The sequence below is a fragment of the Chrysemys picta genome, chromosome 21 (genome assembly GCF_011386835.1).
Source record: "Chrysemys picta bellii isolate R12L10 chromosome 21, ASM1138683v2, whole genome shotgun sequence".
Lineage (NCBI taxonomy): Eukaryota > Metazoa > Chordata > Testudines > Emydidae > Chrysemys > Chrysemys picta.
This window is the reverse complement of record NC_088811.1, coordinates 18,392,658-18,403,907: the sequence shown is the minus strand read 5'-3', so window position 1 is coordinate 18,403,907 and position 11,250 is coordinate 18,392,658. Positions and strand designations below refer to the sequence as shown.

Below are 11,250 nucleotides of genomic sequence, written 5' to 3'. Positions count from 1 at the left end.
GGGGCACAGAAAGGCTCACAGCTCCCTCCTCACTGTTTCCTCTTTCTCAACTTGGGGACCTCCCATCCCCTCCTGGAATCTCCCCTCAAGAGGAGACTACTTTTCATTTGCCCGGTGACTCCTTTTTTTTCCCCAGGGGCTTTTGCCACTGCACTTCCCATCCACTCAGGCCCCTGCTCCCATCCCTCTGAGGGCTGACACGCCTGCTGTCTGGAGATGGACCTAGGCTGAGACCTGGGAACAGCTGTTGTCTGTCCCTCCCACGCTGGGGCTGCAGGACAGGGCAGCAGCATTCCCTGCTTCCAACCAAGATGCCTCTTCCTGCCCAATCAGAACTCGGAAGGCAAAGAATTGTGAGCGCGGCTGGTGTAACCCTTGGGATGGCTGCTGCAAAGGTGGAGCGGCCAGCATGGCCACGGTTCTGATTGGTTCCTGCATAGGGCGGGGCAGGGCCTAGTCTTATATGTACAGAACATGGGTTACACCTGCATGGCTCCTTAGTAGCTGTGATGATTAGTGGCTGCTGGTGGCTCAGGTAGGAGATTGGTGCTGAGGCCCTGAGGGGTGGGGGAGGGTGTGTCTATATATTAACCCCATGAAACATTTTTGCAGTTGGCCTCCTTTGATTGAATCTGCAGCACAAGGAAAGTTAGACCTGTGGGCAGGGCAGAGGGAAGTTCTCCCTTGGCCTCTGTCTTGCACACACATGAGTCTGGAGAAGTGTGTCCTCAATCCGGTGGTGGCTTTATTGCCCTCCCTAGCTGTCCTCTGACTCCTGTCCATGTGGCTAGAGAGGGTCTCTAAAGAGCGAGACTGGGTGCTAGGGAGCTCCCCTCAGTCTCCTGGGATGGGAAGTGCCACCTGCACACCCAGCTGGCCAAGGAAGGCTGAAAGCCTGGGAAAGGGAAGAGACTTTTTGCTGATTGAAAATACCAATGCTGCTAACCCTGGAGGGAGGACCTGCCAGCTGGGGCTTGTTAGGAAGAAGGGATTTTAAAAGGAGGCAGCAGAGTCTAGCTGGCTTTCCTAGGGGAGGAGCTCTGGGTTCTCTCTCCATTGGGGCCCAGAAAAGCCATGCTTTACACAACTCACTGACTTGCAAGGAGGTAGAGACAAGGCAGGAGGAATAGCTCTTGCTGGCCCCTGAAAGAAAGGCTTAGGATCTGCCTGAGCCCAGCTAGCAAAGGGGGCTGTGCTGGGCCCTGTACTTTACCTTCCCTCCAGTCAAGGTGCTGACACACGAGAAGAGTGTGCCCCCCTTTTCCTTGTTTGAAGGGGCCATGCTAGCTTGAATGCAGAGGAAGGATGGGTGGCTTCAGGTAGAGCTACAGCGTTAGGAAGTGAGCCAGTCTGCTGCTTTGGGGGGGATCAGGAGAAAAACAGCTGCTTTCTGTGATACCCTGAGATGATGAACCTTCTCTCCTCTCTCTGCAGGATGGTGCGGGGGGAGGGTATTAGCCTGGGGCTTCTAAAATATGGGTTTGATTCTTGCCTCTGCCACATATGTCCTGTGTGATGTTGGGAAAATCACTTCATTCTCCATGTCTCTCTTGCCCTTCTGCAGGATGGGGATAATGCCCCCAGGGTTGCTGAGCAAATACAAACCACTAAGGATTGAAGTGCTCGTACAGTGCAGGAAGGAGCTAATTAGAGCTGAGCTAACCTGCTGCTGGATGAGCACTTTTCATCCCCAGCCAACCAGGAAATTCCTTGTCCTAGTAACAGAAAATACCTGTGTGTGCAGGGACACGAACCCTTCTAGTGTTGCTGGTGTTTGTGGTTGTATGCGAGACTGATCCAGTTACAGACAAGCCTCTGTAGCAGTGTTTTGGGCTCTGCATGTTGGTTTTGGCAGGGGAGTTTGCTCTGGGTTTTTGTTACTGTCCTAGGACTGTAATTGGTGTAGAAACCAAGGCCAAAACAACCACTGGTCTGGACTGCCTTGACTCTTGTATATTTTTGGGGTGCCCATGTTGAAACTGCTTAGGCTTGACTTCCAGAATTGCTGTGCCCTGCAGTTCCCATTGACGGCACTTGGCGCTGGGGGAACTCTGCAGTTCTAGAGATGTCCCTTCTGGCCTTGGCATCTCTGAATCTAAGACTGGACAAAACCAGGGGGTCCTGCTGAAAATGTTGGCTGAGGTCAGCTCCACTGTCTAAGGAAAACTTTGCTCCCAAGGGAGATCTGGGAACGGCTATGAAACCAGTTTTCTCTGGTAATTAGTTACCAACTTCTTATCCTTTCTTAAATGGCAGGACTGGCTAGTGACACCCAGGATCCTGAAAGCCACCCTCTGATTACTGAATCTGGTTTTTAGTGGCTTGGAACATGGATTGTGCACCAGAGTGGGAAGGCTGGGAGGAAAACACAGCAAATGCACCGAATCCACTGGAGTACTTCACGAGAAAGGGTAAGTTTGCGGCTTTCCAGTCTGACCCGATGTAGAACAGGTCCTGTCTGACATTTGGGCAACGTTCCATGGGATGCTCCATGAAAGATGAACAGTCAGGCCTGCAAACATTCCCCCATCAACTGCCATGAGGGCAAATACCTCTTCTGTTTATCTTAAGTGCTGGCAAAAGATGACTACTTGGGAGCCCTGCAGACCAAAGGCCTCTGTGACCATCTAGAGCAGGAACAGTAGAGGTGACAACTAGGCAAGATCCCTCATATGACCTAGTGCACCAGCAGCCCATTCTCCATTGCCCAGTCAGCCACTGTCACTCTGAGTCGGACAGCAAGGGGGAGCGTTGATGCCAGTGGTGGTGAGTTTGTTGTAGTGGACCCCAGGCCAGTAGTGTCTTAAATTACTCATCTGAACTACTTCCCATAATCCCCTAACCAGCTGAGCGTGGCATTCAATCACCCATGAAGCAGGCTCTTTCCACCCATCAGTGTAGCTGCCCCAAGGTAACAGTATGTGTTAAGGGCCTTCAGACAGCACTCTCTCCCCTGGATGTTTCTGTGCCGTCTCTAACAGCAGCCTTGTCTTGGCTTCCCCATTCCTACAGGTTTAAGGCAGCTGTACCAGGACCAACTGCTCTGTGATGCCACCATAGTTGCTGAAGGAAAAAGGTTCCCGTGTCACAGGTAAGTATTTCAAGGTGGGTTTTTTATGACATTACAAGTTTGGTTGATAAAGGTCATATACTTACATTCTGTAGGTCATTTGAGTCGGTCTTGCATGATGTCTTGATTTTTAAAATATAAAATTTAACGCTGCACATTAAATAGTTCACCATTTTTATTCTATCAAGCCCAACTGTAAATGGGGAACCCTCACTTAGGTGTATTTCTGGTGGGGTCCTGCACAGACTGGTTCTTGGCCCTACACTACCTAACACTTGTAACCCTTCTGCCAGGTGACGTTGGCAGCAATGAGGGCCAGGTTCAGGGATTCCTCTTGTACTACAACATGGAACTGGCTTGAGATCCCCACCCAGTAATCTGGGAAAACTTACCACCACCTCTGGGCCCCACCATGAGACAGTATTTCCTCACGGACAAGCACTGAGTCTGTGTGTAACAAAAGCACTTTTATCAAAAGGGAGCCAAGCACTGGCACATCATTCCCCTCTCCCTCCACTGCATCCCACTCACAGTTGGCTGTCCTTTGTCAGCCAAGACCTTAATTCTACATTTCCTGACCTGAGTTCAATTTACCAACTCCCCTCGACATGGCTACAACACCACTGCATACAATTCACCTAGGCATACGTTTTAGACAGTCATGGAGTACAGGTATTGCATTGCATTGCTGGGCAATGTAGACTCTGATGTAGAACACAGCTTCATAGTACAAGAACACCGTGTCAGTTCTCAGCACAGACAGAGCAGGTGTCACTGCTGTAACAGAATTATGAGGGCAGCAGATAACAGCACAACTTTAAACTTTGCCAGTGCTGCTGGGTTAACATAGGAATTGTCAGAATGGATCAGACCAGTGGTCAGTCTATTAGTCCAGTCCCCTGTTCTTGCAGTTGCCAACAGTGGATACTTCAGAGGAAAATATGTATGTGGTTTTCCTTTGTTTTTGTCTTAGTTTAAAAAAAATTAACCTTGGAATAATCTATTGATAGAGGAACTCTTTTCATCCAAGGTTGGCGTCTACCCTGACCTAGCAGCCTTTATATTCCTTCCAATTGGTATTGCTTTGCATTTATCAACACTGAAGAATCTATTGTGTTGCTGTCATAACTATAAAGGGAAGGGTAACAGCTCTCCTGTGTACAGTACTATAAAATCCCTCCTGGCCAGAGACTCCAAAATCCTTTCCCCTGTAAAGGGTTAAGAAGCTCAGGTAACCTGGCTGACACCTGACCCAAAGGACCAATAAGGGGACAAGATACTTTCAAATCTTTGGCGGGGGGCTTTTGTTTGTGCTCTTTGTTTTGGGTGTTGTTTGCTCTTGGGACTGAGAGGGACCAGACATCAATCCAGGGTCTCCAAATCTTTCTGAACAAGTCTCTCATATTTCAAACTTGTAAGTAAACAGCCAGGCAAGGCGTGTTAGTTTTTATCTTTGTTTTTTCAACTTGTAAATGTACCTTTTACTAGGGTGTTTACCTCTGTTTGCTGTAACTTTGAACCTAAGGCTAGAGGGGGATTCCTCTGGGCTCTTTAAGTTTGATTACCCTGTAAAGTTATTTTCCATCCTGATTTTACAGAGATGATTTTTACCTTTTCTTTAATTAAAAGCCTTCTTTTTAAGAACCTGATTGATTTTCCTTGTTTTTAGATCCAAGGGGGTTGGATCTTGATCCACCAGGAGTTGGTGGAAGGGAGGAGGGGGAATGGTTAATTTCTCCTTGTTTTAAGATCCAAGGGGTTTGGATCTGTATTCACCAGGGAATTGGTGAAGAGTCTCTCAAGGCTACCCAGGGAAGGGAATTAGCATTTTGGGAGTGGTGGCAGCGGACCAGATCTAAGCTGGTAGTTAAGCTTAGAAGTTTTCATGCAGGCCCCTACATTTGTACCCTAAAGTTCAGAGTGGGGAAGCAGCCTTGACAGTTGCCCATCATGTAGTTTTGTTAGGTCCCTCTAAAGTTCCCCATTCAGCTTTGACTAATGTAAATTGTTAACTTTGCTGATCATCTTTTTCTTCTAGATTCCTAATACTAGGACTGGGTTGTTTAGTATATCTTAATTTTATTCTGAGATCCCAATGTTAACCTCTTACCAAAGTGAAAATGTTTGATCTATATTACTTTCTCTCTCCTCGTGATTAGTTAGCCTCGTGTTGTATTGTGCACCAGAGTGGGACTCTATTAGGTAATCAAAGTGTTAGGGGTTCTTTCATTAGCTCAATGTTTGTCTCCACCTTCAACAGTTACAGTACGCTGTCACACCATGCTGCAATACTTGCTTGAAGAGGGTGACTCTTACTGAGCCAATAATACCACTTCCTGCAGACTGCTGGCCTTTCCTTGGACGTCTCCTTTCCAAAATCTGATCAGGTCTTGGTCCGCTCTGCCTGAGCGCTAAGGAGGTCAGAGCCCCCTGAGGGAGGTAGAACTGTAGCTGGTCTCTGCTCCATTAATACTATTTCCCTATCCCCATAGGTTGCTGATGGCAGCTGTCAGCCCTTACTTCAAGGGCATCTTTACCAGCTCGTTCAAGGAATCCCAAGATGGAGAAGTTGTGCTTCAGGACATGGCCTCTTCCATTGTGCAAACCATGCTGAACTATTTGTACATGGGAGAGATCTCTCTTACGAAAGAGTCTGCCCAGGGGGTGTTTGTAGCAGCCAGCAGGCTTCAGGTTCTCCCCCTGCTGGAGATCTGCTCCAGGTAATACAACAGAACCAACTAGCCTTAGATTTGGCCTTGGGGTCAGAGGGAGGGTAATGCATGTGGAACACCTGGTTGGCGGCAGACGGGGTGGGACCTCTGAGCTAAATGCCTGAGCTAAAGGCCATATGGCTGTTAGCTAAGGCTGCAGAGCAGACTCATTCATCTCTCTCTCTCACTGGCGGTGTCACTAGATGGGACAGACGCCCTGCCCAGGAGGTGTGTGGGTTACACATGTATGTGGCCTTCAATGTCAGGCTGGTTCCAGTAACTACAGACTGTATCTGAAGTCTGATAACAACCACGACGACCAGTTCAAATGTTCCACTAGTTCAGTAATGCATCTTGTATGGCTGAATTTGTGAACCGGCATTGGTTTCATTACCTTATTTACCAATAGACCTGCTCTCCCCCTTTCCCTGTTTTTAAAAAAGTCTTTCATATTTTCTATTAATCCCTTGGCTTTATTTCCGTGTCCTGGCCCCCAGAAATGACCCCTTCCCTCCTCCCAGGGAGGTTGGGTTTAAAATGAAATGTGGGAGAAACTACAGAAATGTCGGGGTCCCATTCCTACAGCCTGCACATGCTGGGGGCAGGGAGAAGGATCTACAGCTCAAAACCATGGCAGGCTCTTCTGCTGAGATGGGTGACTGCAGCTCCTCGTGCTGCTCTCCAGTGGGTGGGGGTGAGCAGGGCAAATTAGCCGCATCTGCAGCAGGAAATGCTGCTCCCTCACAAACAGTGGCTGGCCTCGGGATCCCCAGGCTTCCAGACTGAGCCAGTATTCCCCTATCTGCAACAGCTTCCTCCATCACAAACTGGTAGGGGCTGGTGGGAGAAGGAAGCATGCGCTGTCTCTAGTCTCCAGGGCTGTGAAGCCAGCCCTTTCATCAGTGAAGCTTATTGCTGGTGACACATCAAGGATGTCTTACTCCAATTGCCCCAATTTCAGATACAGAGGTAAATGTCTCTCACTTATGATCTACCCAGTAACGTTCCAATCTCTGGTTATTCCTACCAGGTTCCTTGTGAAGCATGTCTCCATTGAGAACTGCCTTGTGTATTATGCGCTGGCTTACGCACACAATGATCAAGCTCTGCTTGGTGTCTCCATGAACCTCGTTACCACAAACTTTGGGCACCTCTCCGAGGAGGATGACTTCTTACATCTGGACCTCAGCACTCTGGTCAGCATAATCTCTCTGGATGGCCTCATGGTCGCTTCTGAGCTGGTTATCTACCAGGCTGTGAAACGCTGGGTGAGGTTTCAAACAACTGAGCATAGCCTTCTCATTGGTGAGCTGATGAAGCACATCCGCTTCCCGCTCCTTAGCCAGGATGAGGTCCGGGAGGTCCAGTCAGACTGGGAACACTGTCTGGATGTTCAGATGTGGCAGGAGAAGCTGGACAGTAAAGATGGACCGTTTGATTCTAGGGCACTCAGGCAGGGAATGTATAACGAGTGTATTGTGTGCGTGAGTCTGTCCAGGTGGATAAGCAAATGGATGGAAAATGAGGAATTCCATGTGTGCTATTTTGACCCTCGAAAAGAGAACTGGGAAAAGCTGCCGGCTTTGAATTCCCTCTACTCTCCAGCCTGCGTGGCAGTGGGTGACAAGCTGTATGTATCCGGAGGCACCCTTAGGGACAAATCTCACTCGGCTGCCCTTCACAAATATGATTTCTTTAAAGGCCGGTGGTTACATCTGCCTCCCATGTCAGTACCTCGTGCTTCACATGGGTTTTTAGCTTGTAACCAGAAGCTTTATGCTTTGGGAGGCTGTGGTGGGTTTGAAGATTACCTTGATTCTGCAGAGTGCTTTGACTTGATGGAGAAGACCTGGACTCCCATCTCTAGGCTGCCATTAGCGCTGAGCTGTTCTGCCTCTGCTACGCTCAAGGACAAACTTTACTTAATAGGTGGAGAGAGAAAAAACTACTTGTTTCCAGAGATGTATAAGGGAGTTCTGATTTATGACGTTAACTCTGGCATATGGACACAGGTTCCTCTGGCTGTAGCGTGCTGCTCTGCAGGTGCTGTCCCCATGAATAATGGGATCTATGTCATTGGTGGCTATTCCAAGGAAAGAATGAGACACCTTCCTGTCAGGTCTCCTTCTCCAGGAGTTATCTGTGGCTCTGCTCTGTGTTTCTTCATCAGCGAGGATGGCAGAATGGACGAGGATGTTGTTGTTCCAGAGTTGCCAAGAGGAATTGCTGGTGCTGGTGTGGTGCAGTGGGAGAGGAGAATCTATGTGTTGGGAGGGGAGAACTGCTGGGTATATACTAACTCCAATGTACATAATGAAAGTCCAGGCACATATTATGATACCATTTACTTTTGGGAACCCAGTCACCTCACCTGGACTGAATGCCCAGAAAACCTCCCTATTGTTGCTGACGGGGTAAGTGGGTTTGGGTGTGTGACGATGAAGATACCAAAAAAACATATTCTCTCCCTCTTGTCCTAAAGGGGACAGTACGTGTGTGGCTACTCGGCAGGTGCACGTACAGCTGCTGTTAATGTTTTCGAAAGCCTATACCTCACAGGGTTGTCTGCAGGGAAAAAGTCACAAGAAAATCTGCCCACAGATGTCGTCTTGTCTTAGCCTCACCATAGATTTTTAAACTGAAATCCAAGGGACAGCATTTGAAACGGACACTTGATTCAACCAATGGTATGTGAGAATGAAACCCAATAACTCTCTTTACATGCCTTAAAACTTCATGCTGACCTATATTATTCCCAAAAGTTGACCAGCCTCCCTTTTCTTTGCTATGAAGTCTTGGTAGCTGGGGATGGTCACTGCTGGAATATATGATAATGACTCAAACTACCTGGAGCAAATATTTTAAGTATTGTGTGAGTGAAGATTCCCCTCCTTCCACACTTGCTTCTTAAATGTGTTTTAACTGCATATTTATTGATGTCTGGCAAGGTTTTATCTTTGACACTTGGGTTCTTGGACACTCGAGGTGATGCTAGAATTTTCAGTTCATTTTTCATTTAATTGATACGGGGTCTTGTGGTACAGTTGGGGGCACAGACAGTCAATCTCCTTCTCCTTAGATGTGGTGGTAACTTAACCTTCTTTGCTTTTGGTACCTGTTTACTGTCCACGCTGATTTAAAATACAAGTAAATGCACAGAAACTGTCAGACTTCTTTAGAACTGTCAATTAACTCTTTAATCCCGGGAAGTCTTTCCAGACATGTTTTTTTTAGGAAACCCCCCTGAAACATCCTAAATGTCGGCATGTAGCCAAGTGGCAGACTTGCTTCTCACTACTCAAACTGGGGACCAGATGTCCTTTATCTGGTGTCAGGTGTTAAAGGGAAGCTGCCCTGCCATTACCTGGCCTGTACCTGTTCTGTAGGCAAACTGAGCTCCCCAGTGCGCTAAACTGTCATCAAAACTGTTCTAGCGAGAAACTATTGAAATTCCTCTTCCATTTCAAGGAGTCAGCTCTGAAGATGCGATGCCGGACTGGTAGGTGTGATCTCAAAGGGTGTGTTATCCCCCAACTCAACACACATTTCTGTAATTCTGTTGCAGCCCTGGGGAGCAGGAATAGCGATTCTGGCTGTGGCTGTTCTAGATTAACGAGTATCTGATTATTCCCCCCCTAACCTGTATGAGTCAGACATGTTAGTTCTGTAGGTCAGACTACAATGGAAATGTCTTGTAACATTATTGGACTGATTGAATAAAGTAGAATACATTATGCTAGCAGCACTGAAGTTATCCTTGATCCCCTCTCTGTAAGAAGGGATCCATGAACAAGAGGTCAGTTATGGCCCATTTGTATTAACAATTCTAGGGGTGGGAGCAGGAGGATAAGGGAAGAAGCAGCCCTCTTTCCTCTGGAAGAAGTCTCCTGTTTGAGGAGAGGCATGTGCATGTATGTATTCATGGCTATAAGGTCCTGGCCTGGGCCACATGGAGCATCCGAGCCTGCCTAAATGAAGACTGGGCCTCAGGGTCAGAACGGCATGAGTAGAAGAGTCGCATTAATGTTCCCGAAGGATGAAGCTGAAGGTCAGACCCATCCTGCATTTTCCTGTCCCCTGCCCCTTCCCCTCTAGGGCCTGCAGCCACTAGGTGCTCAATTCAGATCTCCTTCTCCTAGCTGCCATGTGAGCTGCTGTGAGCAGGGCTGGTAACTGCCTCGGTCTGGCAAATGACCAATCCCACTCCAGATAATAAAGGGAGGAAAGCAAGGCCCTCTGTGTCCCTTGTCTTACTAATGTAAGTGGGGGAATGGTCCTATTATTGTGGGGAACTTTCCTGGCTTATACATGACTGGTGAAGTGGGCTAGTGAAAGGATCAGAGTCCTCGCTCCCACTCCCTTCTGGCCTGCCTGACCTCAAGGGCTACCCTTCCACTCTCCTGTGTGGCAGAGTCCTCGTAAACCCCAACAAGGCTGGGCCCACGATTCCTGGGGGCCTCAACCCCCAACCTTGTTGTGGTCACTTAAGGCAGGGGCTAGGGTGTCCCCACTCTGGGGTGCTCTCTCTGCACTGGATGCTTCCCTGGCCCCCTGATCACATACAGTTCAAAGCAAATACAATTTATTAAACAGCCACCAATTTAAAAAACTAAGGAAAAACTGGGAAAGGTTAAAGGAAACCCCATCACCCTGCTCTGTGGCAGGGAACATCACAGCCAGCGGCTCTGGGCTGTCAGGGAAGTTCAGTCTGTTCCTCACAAGTCCAAGGCCCCTGGCCGTGCCGCAGGGAGGCTGCAGGTCAGACACTTGCTCTGGTGGTGGCCACATGCCCTCAGGCTCTAGGTGGCAGGACCCTTCTTCCCAGCATCGCCCTCACCCCATCAGGCTTACGATCCCCCTCCCAGTACGGCCTGCAAGGCCTCTTGCCTGGGGGCATCTCCCTGTGCTGGGCCCACTGCCCAGGGTCCCCCTCACTCTCCCCAGCTGCTCACCGCACCCGGCTCCGGACTGCTCCAGCCCCACTCTGCCTCAGCATAGCTGCTGTTGCTGCTCTGCCTCCAGCTCCCCGGGCTGCTCCTCTGGCCCCGGCCCGGCTCTGCTCCCCAGGTCCGCTCGGGCCCTGCTCTCTCCTTAGCTCGGCCCCTCTCTGTCTGAGCCAGGCAATTCCAACTCACACCAGGACAGGACCCCCCCTGGCCTCTGACTCCCCGATTAGCCTGCCCGCCCTGTCAATCAGGCTGACCTGCAGCATTGGCCTCTCCCCATTGTTCCTGGGTCCTGATTTCCCATCGACCCTTCCCCTTTGTTTTAGTACTGGGCGCTAGCAACCAAACCACCCCCACTGAGTGTTAGTAAGGGAGCAACAGTCCCCTTACACTAGCATACTGTGGGATGGAGGAGGGGAGAAGCAGAATGCCACCTCACGCGTAATACTAGCAATTCTCCATCTCTCCTAGGATTTCTCTGCAAAGCTCAATTCTCCCTCTGCCTGCAGACTTTGGAGGACAG

General features: G+C 49.1%; 1 protein-coding gene across 5 annotated transcripts; it reads left to right on the top strand.

Moving 5' to 3' along the window:
• Positions 1-422: 422 nt before the first annotated feature.
• On the top strand, positions 423-9,518 carry LOC135976973 (kelch-like protein 26). 5 transcript variants are annotated; one of them, XM_065575214.1, is made up of 5 exons: positions 423-535; positions 2,257-2,411; positions 3,013-3,091; positions 5,563-5,790; positions 6,812-9,518. In XM_065575214.1, exons 2-5 carry the CDS (start codon positions 2,330-2,332, stop codon positions 8,259-8,261), a joined length of 1,839 nt encoding a protein of 612 aa, XP_065431286.1. In that variant the 5' UTR covers positions 423-535; positions 2,257-2,329; the 3' UTR covers positions 8,262-9,518. The 5 variants fall into 5 exon arrangements, with proteins under 5 accessions (XP_065431286.1, XP_065431285.1, XP_065431287.1 ...); XM_065575213.1 differs by lacking the exon at positions 423-535 and adding an exon at positions 642-1,319; XM_065575215.1 differs by lacking the exon at positions 423-535 and adding an exon at positions 643-1,106.
• The last annotated feature ends 1,732 nt before the right edge of the window (positions 9,519-11,250 follow it).

Bases quoted from the DNA above. Each gene is read 5' to 3' on its own strand.
- LOC135976973 (XM_065575214.1), top strand. From the start codon at position 2,330: ATGGATTGTGCACCAGAGTGGGAAGGCTGGGAGGAAAACACAGCAAAT. The intron at 3,092-5,562 runs GTAAGTATTTCA...CTATCCCCATAG, and splicing joins AAAAGGTTCCCGTGTCACAG to GTTGCTGATGGCAGCTGTCA. The intron at 5,791-6,811 runs GTAATACAACAG...TATTCCTACCAG, and splicing joins CTGCTGGAGATCTGCTCCAG to GTTCCTTGTGAAGCATGTCT.